The following is a 26,211-nucleotide window of genomic DNA, read 5'->3' as shown; positions in this document are numbered from 1 at the left end:
GCTCAGTTTGATTGCCTCTTAATGTAGGCGAAGGACGGCTTGGCTCCGAGCCGGCTTCTCGCTGAACACCGCCGCACGAACACTTTGCAATAGGAAAGGAGAAGATTTGAAGTGATGCATGGTGAAGGCTAAACAATGTCATTTAAAAAAAAAAACTCAGAGATGGAGCCACTAACACGAATACACAAACTCTCTAAAAGTCCAAACGTACAGAAATGTGGCACTGTTAGTGTGATAAGGCTATTAAATCCAGCCCACACTACACAAGCCGTACATTTTCTAGTATTGTCCAGTATGTACTAGAAAAACTCAGATAGGATACTACAGTTTCAAGATGTATTTCCGTTTGATTTTTTTTTTGCTGATCTGTTCCACATACGCATGCGGTATTAATTTAAGACGGCTCTTTCCATCAACTGGAGTGAACGAGCATGTGTAGGGCAATAAGGAGAAAACTATATCATCTAGATGGAAAATCCTCCAAAACCTCCAGTAGAGAAACATGAAAATGTTTTTAAAATGCTAACACAATCATCTTATGTGGGCACTGCGGTGACACAATGGTTCACTCCCACACACACACACACACACACACACACACACACACACACACACACACACTCTACACAAATGCAGTCCCACTCAGCGTGAGTCTGTTCATCATTCCAACTGCAGGGCTGGTTAGGAATAAAAGGAAGAAGCGGCAGAGAAGAGGGACAACACATATCTATAAATCTTACCTCCTCTCCTGTCAGGTAGTACGCCGACAGCAAGCCGCCAACGTAACGGATGTTCACCTCAAAGAGTGAAGCTTCGCCGTTCTGTTGAACCAAGAGAAAGAGATCACATCGTCAAATGTCACACTGTGCTCAGGCCACAGTCACTGGAGAAGCAGAATACTGAGTCATTTAATAACCTCCTCTAGTCTTCATGAATACGTTTTATTTCCCACGTGAGAAATCAAACTACAGTGCTGAGAGGAAAAAATGCTGCACAGTCATGTGACGGTAAATTAACTTCTTTATTAAAACCTGTGGAGAAACTCTATTCAATTAGAACATTGCATACAACTGCAAAAACAAACGAGGACATATATGTAGACAAAGAATGCCAGAGAAGGACAGAAGCCATTAAAATGTCTATTTGTTTATGTGCTCAATCATTAAGTGAAGTTTCTAAAACAGCTAATATAGTTTTGACCATCAGAGCTTCAAAGCCCAGGTGAAGAGAAAATACTTTTCTAAGATCACCCAACACAGTTTTGTCTAACTTCTGTTACATAAAGCAACCAACCATCTCTTTTTCCAGCATTAAGATGGTCCATGGGAGACTGCTGCAAGGCAAACCGCCTCTTCAAGGTAATGAGGAGAACTACAGAACCAGCCACTGCAATAGGCTCGGCTCTTTGTCGATTTAGAGTTTTGTGAGTGTTTTATTGTTTCACCGACTCCGCCTTGGCTGTGGCGGAGGTCGGGCCGTAACTTCAAATGATTTTGTTTTCTCTTTTAAAATTTTTGCATGACGGCGTTCCTCATCCGCTTTGCTTTATATACACATTTTGTTGTCTTGAATTAGTAAACCAGCCACTTTGACAACATACACATTTGATAGACTCTAACTTCTCATGTCGGTCACAACCAACCCTTTAGGGCAGGGGGCTCTAATGTGTACTTTTCTGTGTAACTTTTCTAAAGTACTGAAATGGATAACTCGATCAGTGAATCGGTGCCCTTAAAAGAACCAAGTGCGGTTCCAAGCATTCAATGTACGATATGGTTTCACCAGGTGGAAGGACGCACAGACCCCTATCACCCCAGTAAGTCACTTATAATTGCCCTGGTTTTACACTCCGGGTTTGTTTTACATGAGTGACTTCTGGATCTAAAAGTGGAGGGATTCAGTATCTTTCTCCAGCAGAAGCAGGTTGTCTGGCTGCCGCTGTGGGAATAAGACCAGTGAACTTGTACTTATGAGGCAGTCTCCCATGCCCCCTATTCTATCTTTGTAAGCATACTGTAATGGAAATCTCCCTCTCCAAAGAAATCAGCTGCTACAGCGGGCCAGTCTCCAAAAGTCGGGCCAGAAAGTCAAAGTCATATAATCGTGCTCCCCAGTGTTTTGTTTCCTCTTTTGTCTGAGAGTCTCTTACACCTACACAGCAGTATTGCTTAATGGAGAGTACAATTAAATGGCTCAAGTAGATATCTTATCAAAACCCCCTTTTGCTCCTTTGCTGCACTTTTAGAGCGTTTGTTGCGTCTCCTTTTTTTATTGTCACTTAGATATTTAATTGGATACTCTAAGGAATGTTCTGCAACTGATGAGTCCGTGTAATATTTCCTTATATTCCTTCCAAAAAACATGAATCAGTTTGAGGCTTCCATTAAAATATTCAAATTCGTTTGAACAATCACGTCGTTTCAATTCGCCGTCGATAGGTTTCACGTCTAATTAAAACTATATTTACTGTGCTTCCGAGGAGCTTAAACCACATTATTCTCAATTACGCCATGCTGCCATTTAGTTTTCCAACTTGAGATGTATTTGGTCAACAGCCTTTTCTGACTGAACATAAAACAAGCAGTACCACCTGTGTCTGTACTGTAGGTCACCTGAATTGCGGCCTACAATGCCAGATGAAGGTTGAAGCAGACTGCTACTCATTGACAAACCCATTGAGAGGGAAATTGCTATCTCAAGTGTGGATGATAAGGAAACTGTAATTGGGTACCAGAGAGGGCAATTAGCTCTACTCTGAGGAATAGCACAGAGATGGGGAATCACTGGCATCTGTTCAATGATATCATTTATCTTCATACAGACAATTTCTTAAAAAATATTTAGCTAATCCCATTTTGTATCATTACACTTTAAGTAATTTTTGTCATGTTCATTTAAGACGTAGATCAGGGGTGTCAAATTCAATTTCTGAAGGAGTGGGAAATGGAAAATGAAAACGCAGGCCAGACCAGGCTCACATTTATATGTATTTCCCATTCTTGATTCAAACCGGCAGCTGTTTCACTGCATGGATTTCCTTGAAGACCTATAAATCAAATTAGCTTGTTTGTAAGCATAATGGCAACTTGAATTGTATTAAAAACACAGGAGTATGAGGCACAAACACAAATATAATGAAAAACAAATGACACAGATATGAAAAAGCATTTTAAAACTCAACCAAATATATTGCAGTGTGTAACTTTCCTTGTTTCAATTTTTTTAAATGATTAGGGTCAATCTCTCAGCGAGATGAGCCCCTGACAAGTTTTGTTCATCTCACACAAATTCCAGCCACCAAACATGAAAATGGTGCCTTCAGTCAGAGGATGAGTATGAAACAGGCGCTGAATGAACCCATCGATAAATTCATCAAATACGTTCCTTATTCTACATGTTAGACGGATCCGTAAGAATCCAATTTCAACACAAGCTCTCATAACTGTACTGAAAGTATGAACCTGCGCACAGATGCTGGTTAGCTTTGCATCGCTAATAACAGCTCATGCAATAGAACGTAGCCCGGAGCTATTTTAGTTACCTCAAATCAAAGTGTTTGTGGGATATTGAGAATATGACTGGATAAAGAAAACATTTATATTATTCTTGAAAATATTTCTAAATGTTTGTAAATTTATTTTTGGGATAGTTTAGCTGTTAATTAATCTTTGATTTCTATGAGCTCGGAGCAAGCTCGGAGCTAGAGTTTTCTAAGTTCTGAATTCATTCATTTATGGCAATAACTTGATATGCAAATGATGAAACTTTTATGAAGTATCACTTTAATCTCCCAGTGCCTGTGTGAGAGTAAGAATATTTCCAACTGTCAAATTGTTCCTTTAACATGCCTTGTTCTTGTCATGCGTCATGTAATTATATGAATCGGATAATAACAGCAGACGTGCCAGTACAACCACGGGGCTGGAAGCACCGCTGAAATCAGAGGACCTGACATTTCCTGAGACAAAGCACCGACGCCTCTGGCAGCCGGGCCCGGCTGAGCTGTCTTGCCAACAGGCGAATGAGTGGCCTGTTCAGTAATGGCAGCGATTAGGAATGGAGTGTCTATTTATCACCAGTGATAGTGGCACTCAGTCACACAGGCATGAGATACAGTGAGGAAGGACAAGTAATGCTGACAAAGGTTTCGCTTTCCCGACATTTACCCATTAAATCACTCAGCAAGCATACAGCTGTAATATTTGAAGATCCCGCATTTGGATATAAAACAAGCCTGCAGGAGTAATTTGTAATAAAATGGGTTTTGTTGATTTTTGCATTTGAATCTGATGCATTTTTTTTTTTTAGGGAAAACTACGCATTCCTTTCAGCTCAAATGGGGCCGCTGTTCCGATTTTCATCTATTAGATCAGCTAAAAATCAAACCCTGGGGCTCTGAGAACACACAGTAAACAATACAAGTTAAACTCATGCTGACATAAATTGATTCAATCTCCACATCATAAGTGCGATATGAGGAGAGAAGATTATAAAGAAAACTGCGAAGGCTTCCTGAGCTGGAGACGGTGAAGCATGATAACATCTGGTGGGGTTAGATGGCCACACATCAGGGTCACGGTGGCACTGGTTCACTCTCAGTGACATTTTACGCAACAGTTTCTCCAAATCACTCATAAATAGGTCGTGTCTTTCTTCATTGTTAAATTCAGTATCCTTCATTATCCAGCACCTGAGCACCTTTAGTTGGTGAATTAATATTTACACACCTCAAAAGCCAAGCTGCTCATTTAGCTGGTGAGAATCCCTGCCCCTTGCTCATTATTTTAAGGTGGACCAACCTTTAAGGCAGACTGGACAGGATATTTTCTTAATTTCATGAACAAATGTGCATTAATCCAAATGTAATCCCTAATGAAAATAAAAGCGTACCAAATTCGGTGGCTAGGAACGATGTTACTAATGAGAGAGCCAATAACAAAAATGGCTTATGTGATCCTATTCTTGATCAGTTTGTGATTTTCATTACCCTGCAAAATCGTTTTACAAACATGACATGAAATTATTCTTTTGCCCACCTCTGTCTTCACATCTGTACAACCATGTCTCCTTCAGGCTCATGGACCTCCAGTCCATTTGACTACCCTGAGGTGCAGAGCCTTCAGCCATGTTGCAACTCAACTCTGATCCTCTCCCACAAGATGTCTGCCACATTGACCCTCTGTCTACCTTTAAATCCCAACTCAAATCACATCCCTTCTAACTTGCCTGTTCTGTTTGTTCTTAACCTTGCAAATTTATTTATTATTTGAACTTATCCTATTTCTTCTGTTTACAGATGAAAAACTGTTCATACATTGTTGATTGTTTGCTACAGCGCGCTACTGATTTAATGTTTTTTTTAAGGCATCCATGAGTGCCTTTAGATGCGCCTATAAATAAAAATGTATTATTATTTTGATCCAAGGTCGGCCTCTGATGAAAACAAAAAATAACAAATCTTTTTCAAGCGGCTTGACTGGATGCTGTTGGATTGGATAAACACATCGGAGCTGAAGCGGGGGGATTATAACGTGACCCTCTAGAAAATATGACAAAATATGAGACGCCGTAAAATGTAAAGTTTCATTTGGGATTTCCTGATTAATTTAATTGATTTCTATCCATCTGAGAGCAAGAAAACTAAATCCATAAGAAGCAGATCGAAGACATTTATGGAAAATGTCAACGTCAATCATAAAGTTGTCATTCAATGAGAAATTGACTACTATAATTCATATACAACAAACGAGATCCCACAAAAACGACCATTGAATAAATCCCCTCCCTCAAACAGATTCAGTGAAAAATGGACTGAGTAATCCTCATTAACAGTATTTCTGTATTACACTTTGCATGAGTTGATGTACATTGCCCTCATAATTTGGCAAGTACACAGGAAGTTGTGAGTACTGCTAAATCTGTTTTCTTATTCTCGTTGTTTTTTTTTAATTGCAGTATCCAGACAAAAATAAGGCAATTATTTTGTTACTTCATATTAATCTCTGCTAATTAGAAAAGGGCTTATTTGCACAATAAATGACATACTGTTTAGCACTATCTAGCAGATCTACAACAGTTTAAAGCCCTTTAAAAGATATTTTCCGTTTTATTTGCCAATTTCATATGCAGCCAAGTTCATATGTGAGGTTCATTAATTTAAAGGCCCACAATTTTTTAAGGGCAAGTTTAATTTTGGTGAAATACGCAACACAATTGCATGTTACATTTTTTACATTTATAATGGGATTATACGAAGAATTCCATCATATCCAAGTATTGCAAGTGAATGGAATCAAAAGATAAGTGTATCATCCCAGCCTCATGAGACATAGATGTTCATTGTAGTGAAAAGGTTGCTCTTGCTGTTAAAAAAAAACAAAACAACTTTAACTGTTTAAACAAAAGTCGACTACTGTAAATAACTAAATCAGCAAAGAGTTAAAAATAACCCTTGCAGCTCCTCAGGGCGCATTAAAGCACGGTGCAGCAGGCATAACTGCTCTCTCGCAAGCGCCACAAACAAGCGAGGTACAGTGAATTGCATCTGTTTGTTTTTTTTCCGTTGTCCCTCTACACAGGGCGCAAGCTGAGGACTTAATTAGGAGGCAGCACGGAACACAAAGGAGCTCCAACCACCACCACCACCGTGTACCTCCAGTTTCCCCCTCTTCTTTTATGACTCAGTGTTCTACAGTGAAGGTGACTGAGAAGACTTTATGAAGGATGACTACTGAAAAGGTATGGTGGCTTAACAAACCAGCATGACAGGCTGAGTTTGTTTGTACCTTCAGAGTACAAAAAAACACTTCGTCAATGCCAAGGTAAAATAAGCTGAGGTGTACTATAACTACCCGGGTACACAGTGCTGGATTCGACTGTAGTCCATACATCTCCCATGCCACGTCCTGTTTATGGCATCTCAAACAAAAGATGGAGATCACTTGGACAATCACATGTAGTCCATTGTTTCTCTTCATTAAGAATGATAATATCTAAGAAACAAATGCAAACATTTGAAATTAATTCAAAGCATTGGCATGAAATAATGACTTCCCACTTTATGGAGGGATTTGACACCATATTTCACATATCAACGTCTTCTAAGAATACGTTTTTATACAACTGCAGCTTGCATACTTCCAAGTGTAAAATCTCCTTGTCAGCTTCCTGTCAAATCCTGTGCTGAGCTTTTCCTTCACTGCTTTTTACTGGCATCGCTGTCATCCCTGCATGCATGCAGGCAGCATGTTTTCATATTGATGACTATTGGCAGAGTGTTAGATGACAAAGCATTTTCTATCCTGGGACAGTGACTGAGTGACCAGAAGCGCAAGAAAATTCTAACACTTCTGCACTTTCTCCCTCGCAAGAGGTTTACCTGGTTAAATGAATTTCTCAACCACTCTAGCCTCTGAAAATTCTGCCGAGTACGTGACGATCAGCCAAAAATAACTTCTGATTCTGCCTCGTGGTTTGGATGTGCTCCCAAATGTAATGGCTTCCTCCATGGCCCATATCCCACCCTTTAACCAAGTCTCATTGGAAATGTTACAGTAGCTCTTGCGCAACTTGCTAACATCCAAACAGACAAACAGATGCCGGTGAACACATAGCGACCTTGGTGGCTGTAATTAGCATTTTAATTGTTCTGCTTAATGAATTGTTGGCCAGGAGGAGCAAAAGCAGAAAAAGACTAGTAAATATGGAGTATAATGACTCGCTGTGTGCTACTGCCATACCTTGTAGGTGTTCTGCTTCAACAGCGTCATGCAATGTCACTGACAGTGTTTCATGTTGGATTCTCTTTTGTCCAATATTCCAATAAACATGGCAAAGATTCTTGTCATACTCTGCCCAGATTTGCCTGGGACGTGATCCCGATTGGCGTAACCGCTGTGCTGCTGTGCATGTGCCAAGGAGCTTGCCAGACTGCTGCCCAGTAGTGTGTCTTCCTCAGTTGCTAATTTAAAGATTTCCTGCGACTGAAGTGGCATCATTGTCACTGGGCTGATGAATCTCTGGATCACGGTGTTACGGGTTTCAACTGACTCACATGTTTCAGTGCCAAATAAAAATGATGTAACAGAAGAAAAATCCCCAAATCCTGATGAACGAAAGCTAAAAATGAAGCAGATCATTGCTTTGCTCACCGGAGCGAGTGAGATTTAACTTAATGTTGCTAATTAACATGAAATCAGGAAAGGAACCAATTAGTTCCTGTTACAAGCCAAGCATGCAGCACACGGAAGTCTCCCAAGGCTACTCACTCTACCCAACAACTTTAAGGACAGAAAGTTGTGGCTGCTTTTTTAAAGCTGTACTGTAATTATAAACTTGATCGGCATCCAAAAGTGATCCGACATGAGTATTAATGACCAGCAATGCACGCCAGACAGTCCTCTAATGGAAGGAGCTCTTAACTTCACGCCAGTAAAAAAAAAAAAGGAGGGGACTTCACAAATGATGAGGACATCATTTAATTGTGTTTATGGATATTTACATGCTCATGAATGCTATCAAAACTAATGCAGCTGTTAAACAGGAGGTTCATTTTAAAAAGTTAAAGGTTCCAATTTGGAGTGTGTTTGGTCTTTGAGAATAAAGATTTTCATCCTCCCCCCAAAAAATAAATCACTGCACAGCCTTCCAAAAGAGAAAAAAGGATGGAAAGGTCAATGGATTTTTATCTGTGATAATCGCCGTAACCTGTACTGAGTTGGTCCTTTTGGATGATACAGTGAAAATATGACATCCTCCTTTTGTAAAAAAAAGAAAAAAGAAAAAAGAAGAATAACAGCCATCAGACTGATACCGATATCTTTAAAATAAACCTCACGATCCATCCTTTGTCTACACCGCGTATCAGATATACGAAAACGGAATCTGTCTTTTTCGATGACATGCTGATATGATTGTGCATCCCCTGAATGAGGGACATTTAATGAAGATTTTCAATAGATGACAAGCTTGACATGAATGTATCAGTAAATTCCAAATGACTGACTCTGTCATTGTATCTGAGGATCCTTTTTCTTTGAACAAGAGTGAAAAATTCTTTTTAATTTGTCACCAACATGCAAAACAGCAGGGAGTCTTCATGCATCGCATTGACTCAGATGGAAAAGAAGGGTTTCTGATGTTTCAAACGAAATTTCAGTTGACAGATATTAGACATTAATAGTTATCGGTAGCAAAAGAGCAACATTCATTTTGTCTCGACTGTCCCCACTCTTGTCATTAAAATAATCTCACTAAATGTTTTAATCTCATCAGGTATGATTTACTTTGCCGTGCAAGGTAATTTGTAACGTACACTTCTACACTGTAGTTCTTTGTCTCTGATTTTCTTTTAGCTATGGGGAAAGTTTTTACACCCTCTCACTGCTCTGTAGAAGAAGATTTAACACTGTAACCTTAACTTGAATTACTTGTGTGATATAGTAAATAAAGCCGGTGTTAAACTGAAAGCACAGCCTACATGTTCACTATAGTGCTCTTGACTCTGAACTGTCCATCATCTCTAGTGCTGCTGCTGCCTCCTCCTTCACCTTTGGAGAGAAAACCTCAACTCATATTTTTCCAGTTTAGTCTGCTGCTTCCCGTATACTCTAGAAACAACAGACAATGGAACTGATAAGGCCAAGGCTACTCCAAGACCCAGGATGCAGTGCTCTCCATAGAAATGAAAATCTAGTCATTTCAATCATAAATGTATCCAATCATTTACAAGTCAGATAATGTTGCTTGTCATTGACTGGATACATTTATGATTGAAATCTAGTCATTTCAATCATAAATGTATCCAGTCAATGACAAGCAACATTATCTGACTTGTAAATGATTGTGTTACTTTGCCATCACTTGTAGAGTTAAAGTGTACCTGTAGATGGCGGTAATGATCTTTGTCATTGCTCATGTCACACAGGCTAATCTGAGCTATGCTGCTGTGGAACCTGTTTACCTCTACAGGGTGTGTAGTGTCAGACGGAGAGGGCTGGTAGGTCCACAGCCTGCGTTACTATCATGCAGTATGAGGATGATGTCAATGCTAGAATTGATGTAAAAGATGTAACAAATGCAAACAGTGTGTCCTAAAGGCTAATGTCTCATACAATTTTTAGCTTAACAACTTGGCTAGTTGTGATGTACATGTGGAGCAGTCCAACTAACCTGGCCGTGCATCCATCACGTCTCAAAGCGTGGCTCTTGCCAACAGGAACTCTGGAGTATGGGAGGATTACGGCTGATTACTGTACTCTGAGGTCACAGGATTATAATTGGGAAACGCCCTCAAGCTCTCAATGATCTTTTTGTGACTGAAAATGAACATGTTTCATAACAATTCACATTTTGATAATGCAAAAGTACTTTTTAACATAGGAATCTAAATTTAATTTGACATATTAAGTAATGATGTCCAACACTGTATGTTTTAGTTCCATCAGGTCACGCTTCTCCACTGACAAAGATTGATTTGCTTGCATAAAAGTGATGATAACAAAATCGCCCACTACTTTGACTTTATGACACTCCATGAAATTCTGAAGCAGCAGCTGAAGCTATAATTCCAGGATTTTGGGCACCGCTGCTGAATGTAAATAATTGGAAACACTTGATCTTGATGTAATCATACACATCTCCACTAAAGACGATGAACTGAATGACACTCCAGCCCCCATCCCATCCTCTTTTCAGTCACATCTTTATCTTTGCACCCTTGAAGCAGCAGCAGCAGAAGAGATTTGTCTTCGTGCATCTATTTTCAGAGCTTGTTTCCTGCGTTTGATGCTCTCTGTACAGTCATACACACAAATACACATGCACAGCAGTATTCTGTGTACAGGTATCTGCATCTCCTGGGGGATGCAGCAGCTCCCCACTGAGTTCTCTATGATAATGCTCACATCCTGTGGGACTTGGCTACGTTCTCACTCAGCCATCATTATTCACCTTGCTTCAGTCCATCTTCCCTCTAGTCGTCTGTATGTAACTGCCTGTTGTTCTCTCTCATCATACACCTCCAACGGTATTTGACCTTGCTGATGGAGACACATCCTTCACTTTGCTCCAGAGGCACTGGAAACTGCAAAAAAGGAACTAATCTTCTTCTGTATTCGTGCTGATATGTAACACATTCAGATGGCCAAGAAAATGTAACAACATTTACACTTGTCTTCAGATAAATTCAGTAGCATTAGACTGGTCCTTGGAAAACAAGATTCACTGTATTTCCACTCTGTTTTGCTCTCGACTAATTCCTGAGGGAAATATCTGGCTCATACAGCTACTGCACGTTGTCCAGATACTTGCTAACCTTGTCTGTTTACTCTGTTTGTGATGGGCGGGAACGTAAAACATGTTTCAGTGGAGGAAACAGCCACATCCTGCATCTGGAAGAAAGATTGATGAGAGTGAACCAAAGTAGCTCAGTTGTGGCCCATAAAACCCAAATAATAGTCATTGTTACTCTCTAGAACTGATGGGAACAGCATAATAAAATGTTAATCCTCTGATTTGTTATTTGCTTCATGCATTAATGTTTTTCTTGTTGCATTTTTCTTGAGGAATAAACAAAGGAGAGATTGATTTAGATGGAGGGGCAAATTGATCACCAACAGTTTGTCTCACTTTTTTTGCAGGAATTTTCCGGGCAAATAGTTCAGAGAAGCAAATCAATTAACATATATACGAGCCAACAGCGAGGTATGCAAACCAACAAGTCCTTGCAATTTGGCAGTTAATGGTAGGCTGTAGACAAAAGAAGAAAAGAAAACAAAAACAGGCAAAATGGAAGAGTCCTCAAAGGGGAAAAAAATAAAATTGATGTCTTTTGCAGAGACCTTACTTAAAGTTTTGCACAATGTTCTGTAGCAATAATGTCAAAGCCCCTCTGCCTTTATTTGAATAAAACTGAATTCACTGCAGAAAATTTATCTTCTGTGTTTTCATTAAAGACACTGGTTTAATCATCATCATTAAACATGAAAGCACAACTTGCAAGGACGAGCAAGGTTTTGGTTTCATGTTTTGCAGTTCTTTATTTGTAAGGAACCGTGTCCAATAAGGAACTCAAATGTAGCCATTTAATTAATTGTGGCAGATTTAGCTTCAGATAATTTTCATCTGGTGGGTTAAAATCATTCGATGCGACACCACATGAAGACATGTATGTAACACAGGATAAATAGCATTTACTGTGTACACTGTTAAGTTTGTGGTGCAAGTGTTTGCATGAGCATTTAACATCTTATATGTGAGTACACACGCTACATGCGCGAGACCTCAGCTAGCACAACACACACAACCACAAGCTGTATTTATAATGTCTGAACGTTAACTAGATGCAGTGAACCTGCTACATCTGTCTTCTTCATAGCCTGAATCAGGTCTCAGCATTTGTCTTTATGTGCTAAATGAGCCCTAAAGGACAAAGTGCATGAATGATATATGCAGGATACATCCATTATGATAGATAGCATCATTATGAACCACACACACTAAGTATCCTTTGCTCTCCACATCCTGAGACAGAATGTCAACTCAGCTTGACCTCAGCCCTTGGGCACGGCGTCTTCACTGAGGCGTCTCCCGTCACCAAAAATGACACTGTTTTCACTCAGATGTCTTCATGACTGGGAGCAAGTTGGGTTTCATTTAGCACAGACGAGGGGGGGAGACACTGAGGGTCATGAAACAGCTCTGCAGAGGTAAACAACAACATTGCTGCGGGTCTCTCATTACCAACTGATGTCACTTTATCTCCTCTTCAAACACAAGCTTATCTTTGGGAAGCAACTTGTTAACTTCCAATAAACAGACTTACATGCGATGGCGAAAGACGCATTATTTGGCTCAACAACGTTCAAATTCATCAGCTCATATTTCTGACTGCCCTAAACATTTTAGGATCATAGCCTCCTTTGCCTGAAGCCTATGTGAACTTTTATATTCAGTTAATGTCTTCTTTGGCAATTATGTTCTTAATAGGTTCTTCTACAGGGATGGTTTGTAAGCATCCTGAGAAAAGTTCACATCTGATATTTTTCAGTAGTTGCTAATGTGCTTGATAAAAAATATTAATCAATGACAATATTCACTCCACTTTGAACTTTGTTTTGCTGAATGGGAACGTTGAAATTTTACAACATACCAAAATGACCCATTTTTTGTATAATAATATTTTGGCTCACATTTACATGAGTTTCTTTTTTTCCCCCCAACTTATTGTGTCATTTTCTTCCCCTGTTCTTAAACACAGGACAAGCACAAGTAGGATCAGACTAAAATAAATCAGCAAATTGATTCCATCACTTGCCGCTGAGAGCTTCTGTAGGTTGCCCACAAAGCAATTTGGGGAAAATGAGAAAATCAGACACAAAAATGTTGAGAAATTGCTGACATACTGTAGGCGATTAACAACAATTTGTGGATGTTCCTGTGATTCTGGTCTTTCACACCTCAAGAGTTCATTCAGTGTTAAAATCTGCCAACACACTTTGTGCTCTCCTTGCGCCCTTTAGGTGCAGAATCCTCTTTGGACAGATTAACCGAAAGAGTAAACAGAGTATCTGCTCATGCTACACAAAAGTGAACTACATCTGGTTTTTTTCCATCCATTTTCTATCACTTATCCTGTTAAGGGTCATGGGGAGGGGGGGGGGGGGGGGGGGGGCTATCCCAGCTGCCTTCGGCAGAGAGGCGGGGTTCACCCTGGACGGGTCGCCAGTCCATCACAGGGCCAAAACATATAGACAGACAACCATTCACACTCACAGTCACACCTACAGTCAATTTAGAGTATCAATCAGCCTCGTCCCCTCTTGATGTCTTTGGACTGTGGGAGGAAGCTGGAGTACCAGAGAGAACCCACACAGGAACAGGGAGAGCATGCAGACTCAGACTCAAACCTGGAACCTTCTTGCTGTGAGGTGACAGCGCTGACCACTGCACCACCGCGTCGCTCACATCTGGATTTTTGTCAGTATTAATACGAACACACGTGAGCTTGTTTCCAGCTGTTATTTTTCTCCTACTGCAAAGTAGATTTAAATAGGAATGGACACCTCCAGCTAATACAGATATTTCTGTGCTGTATACAGACCTGTCAAACTGACAGAATCCTCTTCGGGTGGATAGGAGTGGTTTTGTTCTCGGTTATTTCAGGTGGCGATGTGACAACACAACTTCACTGACATTTTCCATCACATTTTCAAGAAAGCTACTCCAATATTCTCCTTTATCGCTACTGTCACAGCCCCTACTGTGCTTCTCTTCACACTTCAGAGCACGAGTGCACAGCAAGTGATCTCCGCACCAAATAAATGCAGGGAAAAAAACAAAAAAACAAGCAAGACTAAGAGTTTACAGCCATGCTAGCGCAGTGGTGGATAAATATATCATTTACGTAAATATATAGACACAATGACAGTGTTAACAAGCCAATGTTTAGAAATTGTCACTTTACCATAGAGGCGGAGCGCAACATGACATGCTGGAGGTGAAAATAGGAGGGCAGAATCGTGGAACGTTACAGGTTGACAATGCCTGTTGCATGATGGAAAAACATCAGGTTTTACTTTGCCTCATGATTATTATAGTTATTAGTGTTAAAAAAAAAAGCTACATGAACTGCATTAATGTAGCACTTTGCACACTAGAGCAAACTCTCAGGATACTTCACCTTCAATATATTCTTTCTAAATGTGCGTGCTTAGCCTTCTCCTAAGATTTCAAAGCAATTGACAAATGATGCTGTGAAAAATTTCAGTCCACAACTGGAATGACCACCAGTGTGCGACTGTCCTTGCAAACATAATGAGGTTAATATGCAGCCCCCTTTGCTTACGCATAAGTGGCTGGGGTGTAAGTGCCTTACAGTAATTAGTTAAGGCACTTGCAAATATGATAATGTAACTGTTGATGCAAAAATAAGAGAGGCTCATCCAACTGATGCCGATTTAAAAAGGAAAAAAGGCTGCACGACAGAGACTGAAGAAATGACAAGAACCATGTTAAAACCACAACCTGGTTGCGTGTATGAGCTCTACCTCCATCTCCCTCTGCATTTGAAGTGACGGAAACTCGGACATATTTCAGTCATTGTCGCCCCCTCGACCTCTCTGTGGCTGAAGGCCTGAGGAAACATGTCGAGGTCTTTTCAGTCCCGCTCTGCTCTATTTAGGGACACTTTGCTTACACATGCCATCTGCACTCGCAAACTGCTCAAGGGAAGAAAAGCAGCTTCTTCCTTCAGTCTCCCAATGACACCCAAAAGTCTTCACACTCGCTTACGTTTCTTCTGAGATGTAGAATTATGGGCCTGCGTGTGCTAATTATCCAGTCACTTTGCCATCCTGGTTTGGCTCCGAAGATTTTCACTGTGTATCAAGAGTCACTGCCAGGGCATCTTGCTAGTTTAGCTGAATGGGCTTCTTGGGGATCATCAACAAACTCACAGGGGGCCCTTAAATCTATAAACAGCAACAGTAAAATCACAACAGATGAGATTCTCTTGAAAAATGTTCACCCTTCAGCTTGTTCTTCTTCTTTTCATTTACTCAGGCTACACCTGCAATATTATTAGTGTTTCTCAATGCTCGGTTGATTCCAGAGGGAGCCAAAAAAGTCTGCCTGCAGGCTAGGAGTGTACCGCCAGACAAACAGATAAAACAGATTATCAAGCCAATAAAATGTTTAGCTTTTGTCTTCTTATTAAAGTCATCAAGAAAGTGTTTTATATGAAGAAACAACATCACAACACCCAGAAAACTGATGTTTTCATCCCAAACTGATCTTTCAGTTAGATTGTATTTTTTTTAAGTTAAGAAATAGGCTAAAATTGTGAACATGGGAAATTCACAGCATTAAATTTTGCACATTAGTACAAGTACACACCCGTCATGTCCGTACTTATGACTGTAACAATTCATAAAAGCAATTAAATGCACCCCTGCCGTCAAAGAGCTTTTTTCTTTTCTTTTTTTTTTTTTTTTTGCTGACACCTTAGACCTTCACCTTTCTGTCTGAAACTTTGTCACAATCTGTGTATAAAATCTTGAGTTATGACCAAAAATGTGTTTTTGATGTCACAGTGACCTTGAGTGTTGACCAGCAAATCAGATTTACTCTCAGTTCATCCCTGAGTCTCTGTGCTCTTGAGACATTACATTTTCTAGGATGGACAGACGACCTGAAGGTACACTGCAAGGACATGCCTGTCGCAAGCGTAGAAATCATCTCACATAAATAATTGGTATTTTAAATGGTTGCTAAATAAATTTACATCAACAAAGTGCACTAACTGCTTTAGTGGCAATGTCAAGTACCAACCAGGTTTGTTCAGGAGCCCCAAAGAACACAAAATAAATAAAACAATTCTGCAAAAAATGTTAATTTTATCCAGATTATGAATGAAAGTCAATCATCCTATATATGAGTATATAGACTCTGGAGCTCTGATGGACAGACGCTAAAAAGCTGATTGAGTTTTAAGACTAGAAATAGCAGTGAGTGATGAAGAACAAAACTTGGATTTCCTGTGAATGGGAGCATGTTTGTTGGTCAAGAAGAGACAAGTTGACCACAACCGAAGTCATACTGATGACATCGTCGGTAGATTTTCTAAGGTGTACCTTTGTGGGTGAGCCTACTAAAACCCTGACTCATCCTAAATGATTTGAGATTTTTCATTAAATTACACAAAAAAAAAACATTAAATTCAAGATTAATAAAGCTACTATTGTGCGTGAAGTCTGGACCAACTAGGGCTGTAATCTCCAAGTCGACTGGTCGATTTATTCGTCGATACGTTCTGGCTTCACCAAAATTCTGATTGGTCGATTTTTTGCCACTTTAATTTCATCAGGAGGAAAGTACCGAAAGCACCCCTGGTTCACAAATAACAATCTATCTTTGAACACCCCCCTTGTTTTTGCTATTTTGGATTAGCCCGACCCACTGGAGACAGTCAGACTGAAGAATGGGAGGCCAGTGTCTGGTGGTTTGATGAATGTATATTTAATTTTGACACTTTCATTTAAAGTCAGTCCTCGTCCACCATGTCAAAGACGTGCAACGTGGCAGCATTTCATGAAAATAGATAATGGGAAAAAAGTCCAATGCAAAGTTTGCAAACAACAGTTTGTGTATCACAGCTTCACGACAAACACGACGGCGGATCACCTAAAAACGGTAAGCTAACTTGTCCACCTTAGGTTGCCCCGTCAGTTTTGAGTATATGAACATATCAGAATTGACATTTCAATATTTTAGTCTAATAATTGTTTTGTTTTAATTGTAAAAATTCTTACCGTGGACTTGCCCTTTTGTGTTTAAGAGTAAAGTTTTAAGTTAAAAGTCTATTTGTGTAGCAGCCGCGATGCCGAGCTCCTCCGTTCAGTCTCGCTCTGAGCGCAGGACGAATGATAGTGTCGGTCAATTATTATAATGTGACAAAAACAATCGTCTGAATATTCCTCAACAGGTTTTGTGCTGATAGTTGACACAGTATAGTTTTCAAATATAAAATTAGTTGATTTTTAGTCAAAATTTGAGGGCTTCAGTCGACCAAGAATTTCTTTGGTTGATTGCAGCCCCTGGACCAACTATAACATGTTAGCTTCCTCGGCCTCAGCCTGCGCAGCACCAGCACACGTCACAGCACGGACGTTCAGCAGAAGATGACGGCCAAATGAACAAATGAAGAAAAAAAAAAGATCTGACAGCCAAATTAATTCTCTGATAAAGACACAGCAAGCATAGATTTATTAACACCTAATTTTTCGTGAGATGTGCATCATCAGAATCATTTGACTGCCTTGGCTTCACAATTCCCACACTTGTTTCACAAGAGTGCTTGAAAATTACTTACAAAAAGGCTTGAAAGCAATAATCATACGTCATTTCTGTGCAGAGAAACGACGGTGTGGTGCTGGGTGAGACCGGCACAGAGACTATATGGTAGGAGTTTAACTCTTTTGTAATTAAAAGGCCCAGGCCAAATTACTTTGATTGATCCAAAATTGGAATCCTGGCTCAGTTCCATATAATAAATTATTTTACAGCACCTGATTCCACCCACAAAGAGGGACCCGAATTAGTCTTTGTCAGACTTAAGAACCTCAGCAATACCAGCTACTTCCTCTTTACGCGTCAACGGCTTTTGGTAAATTGTGGAGAGCAGAGATGATGATGTCATGGTCATTTCTGGAGTTTCTTTTGTCTCGATACTTGACTCTTGCCACCAGAGTGGTCCATCCTGATCAGCTGCTCAATGGCAGGTTGTTTGCTTTCAAAGGCATATGTTCAAGTTGCATTTCTGACCATCTGCTTTGCTGAGTTCAACCAGAGTTTGAAATCTGTCTTCTGCATCACTAAATCCATTTGTTGCATCATAAATGAAAAGCGAGAGAATCGGGACTTGTTAAAAAAAAAAAAAGACTTTTTAAGATTTAAATAAGAGAAGATTCCTGTGATGGCAATGAGGACATCTGCATGTCTCAGAGGGGAGACGGACTGAAGGCTTCTTCTGGTATAGTCAAATTTATACGACAGCAACAATGTCCTTGTTTGACTGCTAACATGTTATAGCGGGACTGTCACCGTGCTGTGAGCTGGGGATGATAGACAGGACTGAGGAGATGAATTTAACAAGCTGCTTTGTAGTGTCAGCAACTGTCTCTGGTGACACTGTCATGTAATTAAAGTGTGTATGTGAGTGTGTGTGTGTGTGTGTGTGTGTGTGTGTGTGTTACTGTGAGCTAATGTGTGTGTGCACTTGAAAATGGCAAAACTCTAAGAAAGTCATATTTGTCTCCAATTTAACAAGGAAAACATTTGATTTGGGGTTTGATTGACTTCCTGGGCTAGATTTTCTTAGTGGTAGCTTTTGTACTGCATGCAATCCTGTAAGTGGTATTTTGATAAAATTAGTACATCAAAAAGGCACTTAGGCACTTGGCAAGCTAGATGAACCATTCCCGAGTGGAGCAGACACTCAGAATACTGAACCAGTGAGGTGTTTTCTTCTTTTCTGTGGGTGTCATGGATCTGCGTAAACTGCAGTTTTAAACTGTTATCCTGTGACTCAGATGTACTTAAGACTCTTCAGTGTTGCATTTATTTGATATCTAGAAACATTCGCAAAGATGTGCAGGATTGTGTTTTTGTGTTAACAAAGCTCTGCCCATTTTGTATACAGACTATGTATCAATACGTATCTTTATGCGCACAGATGAGCATGAAAGCTACTGTCCTAATACTTGGCATCAGTCTGCTGCTTGCTGCCATTTTCCTATTTAACTAAGCTTTATATATCATAGCTGCATGCCTCTGTGACTTCAACTTTTGACCTGGTGTAACAGTGTACATTTGTTGCACATCTGAAAGAAATTCCCTCAAGCTGACGAGCTGAGGTCACGGTGACCTTTGACCACCAAAATCTTACAGTTCATCCTTGAGTACCTGTGTGTGTGTGTGTGTGTGTATGTGTGTGTGTGCCAAATTTGAAGAAATTCCCTGTAGGAGTTCCTAAGATATCCGGCAAACAATAATGGAACAGACAAGCAGAAGACATATAGCCGACGGTTGGAAAGATAAAGCTGACAAAAATTAAAATTAAAACCCACTGAAGCAAGAGGAACCACATACAAAAAAAGAGATGGCAGATGCCCAAACTCAACCATTGCCCTTCATCAGATTTTTAAATAATTTTGCATTTAATTACATCTGTCATGACAGAAACTGTCCCTCTACCAGGACATTTAAATTATGTTAATTATTATTTGCCCTCAAAATGCTGGAGAAACGAGCCCATATCGCCACCAATAAAATCTAACTGTCCAGGAGGAGACAGATAAGCTGCTTGGCTATCGTGACCCCTGGACAAACAGTGAAGGCGAGGGGGCGTGAGCTTGATGGATTGTGGCAGATCACACTTGTGACAAAGTGAAGTGTGAGGTGTTAATCTGGATTTGTTGTCTTTATGATGGCTTACCATTACTGTCTGTCTCCATTCAGGGCTGCCAGAGCCAGCAGCTCCAGCTCCACTCAAACTTAATAGTCATCTGCCTTCACCAGGACAAGCTGGCTGCAGGGAGACAGAGACATGTGTGTGTGTGCGCGCATGCATGTGCGTGTGTGTCCGTCATGCCACATTCCATATCTGTCTTTCACTGTGGATCAGTGGGAGTGTGAAAAATAGTGGTTGATATTCAATGTGCTGCCTCCAAACTGGCAGTGAACAAGATGTTCCTGAACGCAACACAAAAGGATCACATCACAAACACACTGCCAGCGTGATTTAGCCCCGATTACAAACTTGAACGGCTCAACTAATGGTGACTTGATTGTGCTGGAGGCGTCCTGTACATTCTGTCACACATGTAAAACGCGGTCAGGATTTGGCTCATTAGTAGGCAAACAAATTGAGGAGCATTTTGAGAGTGAACTGAATGTCAATGAATTAGTGTAATTACTGTCAACTAGCTGGAGGAGGCAAGAAGCGAACCTGCAACCCTTTGTTTACTACACAGCTGGTCTACATCTGAACCATGTTGTTGCAGATTTCTCACATTTGTGAGAGGGAGGACTTTTAGAGGGAGTTTTTTTGGAAAGGATTTCACATGAGCTCATCTGTAAAAGTATTTAGACAGGTTCCAGGTTGTACTGGCATTCTTTTCTCTGAACTTTAAATTTTTTAGTAGCCGTTGCAGCATGTAAACACCCCAGATCAGCATGCGAGCAAGACAGACATAAGAAAGATTCCCAAAGAATCTTGCTGATACTCATATAATTATTATGTTTCATTTTTGGCATCTCACTTCCCAGTGTTGTGCTTTCACATTGCATTTGTGTGTTTTTCTCTCTCGCTCTCTCTCTCTAACATCATTAGCCCCCAGTCCCGTCCCGTCCCGTCCCGTCCCCCTACTTCCTCAAATATGTAACAGTGAAGAAATCGACGTTGCACCAGCAAACAGCCATAAAGCACAAGTGTGGGATAACTTTGGGTTTCATAAACTGGGACATATTGCAAAACATTTATGCAAAACGAACAAAGCCGCAATTCAGCCGACCAACATTGGGGGAAGTGAATGAAACCACAGTCAGCACAAATGGTAGCGTCACACATCCTCCACGCAGCACTCCTCAAACAGATTAGAACCCGGTTAAAAGTACTGCTCACAACTTCTCATTCACAGTGTCTTATTTACATTCCAAATAAGGTATAAACACAGCAGAGATGTCAGTGTGCCCCTTCGCTTTCTCTCAGCTTCTTGCCACTGGAGTGAGTAATTCAGGATCTCTTCTTACTGTACAAATAGTAGAATTATAGTTCTAAAAGAACCAAAATGTTGGGATGTACCGTCATGACTAGGCGTCCTTGGCCAGTTAGAATTAAAGGTATCATTAAAGCAGAGTCACACATGTATCAGGAAGCGTATCGAACCAGACAACCTAGTTAATAACCATGATCAAGTTTGTTGGCTTTGTCATACACACATCATCTAAAATACATTTTATTAAGAGTAGGAATCTTGACCCGATGGCAGTGGCCCATATATGGCCTCTCTTTTACCAAGCCCATAAAACCTGCCCCAGTTGGCACTCTATTTAGCTCCAAACATGATACCAGAACCAGCAAAGCTCAGTTGTATCTGATCCCATCATTACAGAATTGCTCAATGAAAAGGCCACGGCTTCTCTGTGCCTCTTCCCTCCCTCAATTTTACAAACTAAAATATCACTTCAACCCTTCCTCTCTTTCTCCTCTCCCTTTTATTTATCACATTTTCAGTCCCACAGAGACATCCCATCAGATGGTGACACGGAGTGGCCAGGGGACGCTTTCGGCTCCAGTTTGAATTTGGAGAGTTTTGTTAAACTTTTTGTCAGACTCAGTCGTCACAAGGACGGTATTGTAGTACAGCTTCAGCCTGTTTAGCGCAATAAACCAAAATCAAGCAAACAGGATTGCTGCTGAAACTGCTTTGGACTAATGTGCCGGTAATGTAAAGAAGGCTAATGAGCTAGCTGCAACATAAAAATACAGAAATAACACACAAAAATAAAACAAATTAGACATGAGGAAAGTCTCACCGAGCTGAGGTCCAGGCTCGTCTTCACCCATTCCCTCGCATCGTTGTATTCATCCAACAATCCCATAATATAGAGAGTATCCAGCGAGTCAATGATGGATGCTCCTCTCAGACCACCTGAAAAATGCATGAGAGAATTGAGTAAGTGGCTCTTCAGTTTTCAAACCCCCTCACAATTCAGCATTTATACACAGTTTCAAACATTTAAAGGATGATTTGTATCTCATAACACATTATATTGTAATGTACGCAAATAAAATATTCAGAGAAGGAAAATGGCACCCACCATGCATCAAATGCAGGTGAAACTGGTGCTGGTAGAGGTGAAAGAAAGCAGCACATATGAACTAGAAGGGTAATCGGAGAGCAGACCGAGGCTTACAGCCCCTCTTTCTTCTATTATATTCAAATCTGCACTACGTATCTGGAAATATTTTCAAAAAAAATAATTAATGTCTGATTTTTTCCAGAAAATATTCAAGCAATATTTTCCTTTTTGCCCTGTTTCACACGTACAAAAGTATAAAAAAAAAAGAAAAAGGAAAAAAAAGATTTAAATATAAAAGAAAATAAAACATGGCTGTGATCCACTTCTGCGTCAAAATGGGTTTCCCTCCAAATTTCATGAAAATAGAAAAATTAGCCTGGTAGTTTTTTGTTTTCACTTATATAAAACATGTCAACCAACCTGCCAAGCACAAAATGTGTGTGGATTTAGTATGTCATTTCATACACACCTCTGTCCAGATTGGTTCGTTTGACACACACATACGGTTCAGTTTGAACGCCTGTGTTGAAAAAGTGTCACTGAACGGGCGTCCCAGGTTCGTGACACCGTTGATGACATCGTCTCACCTGAATGGTTAAGAATCACTCACTGCCTATCTGCTTTTCGCTACTGTTAAATAGTTCAGGTGTTGTGGCAAAAAAAAAAAAAAGTACTGTACGAGGAGTGAGTTGAAATCTGATGTGTTTTTGGTATTTTTAACTCAGAGAAAACTGATTAACAAAATAATAAAACGGTTAATCTTGTAATGTTCCGACGATTGAATAACTTGACAGTGTCTGTGATAAAAACATGAGGTCACTCGAACCCTGACCTTTCTATAACTGCTGCAGAGAATGATAATGCTTGAGTTGTGCAATGAAAAGCTGTTCTCCCTGTAAATGAAAAACATCACCCTGAAAGCACAATTCACGAAAAGTCATTTTAGAATCAGCGGCTTCAGGGCAAAAACATGTAATACATTGATTGAAGCGTGTATTTTGGATTGCTCTCTGTTTTTGGTACTTTTGTTAATTTTGTGTGTAAAAGTGATGTCACACAGTGTGTGTGTGTGTGTGTGTGTGTGTGTGTGTGTGTGTGTAAAGCTACTGTGCAAGTTTCTCGCTTTATGAATCTCATTTCTCTCTTCATAAAGTAAATAAGAAATGCTAAGGGGTATTTATTCCGTCTTGGTGGTCTTATGAGAGAACGCATGGCCTATTTTTAATTCTCAAACGACCAAATATTAAGCAAATGCAGCCGAACTTCAGCACCAAGGAAAAATAAACATTATCCTTAATGAATTAATGTAAAAGAGTTGAAGGGCAAATTGTGGTTTGGAAGTTTAATAACAAGAAACTGTGACTAAACAGTGACTGAATCGAACTGCTAGGGGGTTCACATTGTAGATTACTCGAAAAAGTGCAACTGTGAGGAAACTGACCCGGTTAAATGACAGAAAATGATGAAAAATGTTCAAGCCAGCCTGCAGTAGATGAATGGATTGATCTGATGCAACCACACAGCAACCTGGCACATCAAAGTCTTCAGTTCTTTGGAGAAAATGCTCTCAACGCTCACCAAATATGCAAATTGGAACCCTACCTTTGGGTCACAAAACACAAGTGGAACTGAATCTGTCATTTTTTTATGGATCCTACACACATGTAAAGTGAATGTTAAAAAAAAAAAATCATCTAAAATGGTGTCATTTTTTGTTTGATAACTCCTTTAGCATATCAGATATTCAAAAATCGTTGAAAAGACCTTCGTTTTTAGTAAAAACAACAACAAAAATCTAATGAACAACCCAAGCATGAAACCTCAGAGAAAAGCAAATGAATATCGTGGATCAATTATTCAAAAATGACAACTGAATTGACTGCTTGTCAGTTAACTAGCGAACGAATCAGCTGACTGATCATTTTGATAATCAGCTCCGAACTCTTCATCCTCTCAGGATTTTCTAAGTCAGAAATTCCACAACAAACCCTCGTCTACTTCTCCTCTAACTTCATTTATGTCACCGCTTCCCTCACACCACAATAGGAACATGGGACAGGGACAGATAAATGACTGCTCAGACGATATGATGGCTGCCATTTGATTTGGCCATAAATTATATAGTAGTCCAGCAACGGGACACTGGAACGATTTATCAGAGGCAGATAAATGCATTTCAGTCAGATGGGTCACGTTTGAAATATTTATTAAAAAGCAGAACATAGTTGGCGTTTAGGTTCTGACCTCATCACCCCCTACATGTGTTTCCACGGAGATATATGGGAGTTATCAAAGATGGAGCCTGCAGGTCGAAGCCGAGGTGGTGGGTCAAAATTATAAGCTACTAGCGCCGCCCCAGTATGAAATGTTGGATTCTATACATCATATCCTTATTTTTTGTTTTTAATGGGTTTCTTATTGCAGCTGCAGTTGGATTAACTCATTAATTTATCAATCTGTTCCAATAAAAACGCTTCTACTCTGGTGTTTTGTCCATCAAAATAATAATAAATGGACAAAAAAAAAATTGAATGAATGTTTATTGAGATAAATCAATGAATGAAAATTATATACCAGATTCTCCAAAAGATGCAGCTGCAGAGTAGGGAGAGAGACCGACTCAGCCCACAAGCTGGCACTCTGCCTGTCTATCAGCTAATCTGGAACGTCCAGAAGAACCAGCACAATCACATTATTATTCTTTTTTCAACTCATCTGCCACCGTTTGCCTGCTGACAGTTCTTCTCATATTATCAGCAATGGGGCAGTTCTACCCTGAAGGGGAACACATGTAGTCCTCATAACTCCAGAGGACCATCTGCCAGGGTTGTTAGCCATGTTAAAGTGAGTATATAGTGTCAGATGCACGATGTTCCATCATATCAGCCAGACTTCCTCTCTCCACTAATGATATAAATGAAGTCAAGCGTATTTAACCAAGACTTTGCCTCTATTATGTGGATTTGTTTTCCCCCTCTTTTTGCTCGATGATCAGTCTCATCTCCATGCCATGACAAATAGTGACGGTGACAGCCGAGAGGAGGGGTGTAATCTGATATGTAATGCCCTCCGGTTTTCCCAGCCCAAAGGTAGTTCTCTGTGGCTGCGAGCAAAGCCATCGATGATGGAAAATGCAGAATGAAAACAGCACCAAAGCTAAGATGATTGATTGACTCCAAGGATAGACGGAGCAGATCAATCCATCATGGTGTACCCCTTTGGCTTCCGTGGTCAAAGAGCTTATTTATTTCTGAAGCCCTTTGCTACAAATGGAAGGAACCTGGAGGGATTTTCGGCGGGCAGTCCATGTGCTCTCCATGTTCTCCTGCATATTTATAAAGAATAAACATGTGTACACTGACATACTTTAAAACTCAAGATTCTTAATTTGCATTCTTGCACATGCATCCCCCATGAATTTTGCATTATATTCCACGCATGTAAATCAGAATACAAAGGCATGGAATATTCTGTTTAACACAGGAAATATCCAACACAGTAATGAAAACTATTCCGAGTGCTGTGCTTTAGTAGTTTGTGGGAGCTCATATTTCTTGAATTTTTTTAACTGATCATTTTGTGCTACTTTGAACCTTTATTTCAAGACATACTTTGACTTCACTGCATGTATCTGACTGAAGTTGCTCGTATTATTTTCATTTATTAAATCCATCTGATAAATAGGCAGGTTCCAAGTGACCAGTGTGTTATCCTAACATAATGTTTTGTAAATGTATAACTAGACAATTTTGCAATGGGATCAAACCATGTTCAAGTAAACATGCTTGACCCAGGAGTGAATCATTAGCATAATAACATGAGTACTCAGGAATTGTGGTTGGATAACAC

At 40.0% G+C, this 26,211-nt stretch overlaps 1 protein-coding gene across 3 annotated transcripts in view; it reads right to left on the bottom strand.

The window, feature by feature from the left end:
• The window catches only part of LOC147253006 (mannosyl-oligosaccharide 1,2-alpha-mannosidase IC), a 182,832-nt gene that overhangs the window by 52,174 nt on the left and 104,447 nt on the right, over positions 1-26,211 (bottom strand). For all 3 annotated transcript variants that reach the window (XM_086217979.1, XM_086217980.1, XM_086217981.1), the window contains exons 3-4: positions 22,096-22,211; positions 741-821 (exon numbers count right to left, since the gene is read on the bottom strand). In XM_086217979.1, the coding sequence (XP_086074105.1) occupies positions 741-821; positions 22,096-22,211 (197 nt within the window). The remainder of the gene's footprint in view (positions 1-740; positions 822-22,095; positions 22,212-26,211) is intronic.

The sequence above is a fragment of the Aulostomus chinensis genome, chromosome 11 (assembly GCF_037954235.1).
Source record: "Aulostomus chinensis isolate RoL2024-O1b breed Wild chromosome 11, RoL_Achi_v1.0, whole genome shotgun sequence".
Taxonomy (NCBI): domain Eukaryota; kingdom Metazoa; phylum Chordata; class Actinopteri; order Syngnathiformes; family Aulostomidae; genus Aulostomus; species Aulostomus chinensis.
Note: the sequence above shows the minus strand (reverse complement) of the source record. Positions and strands in the feature narration are given on the sequence as shown.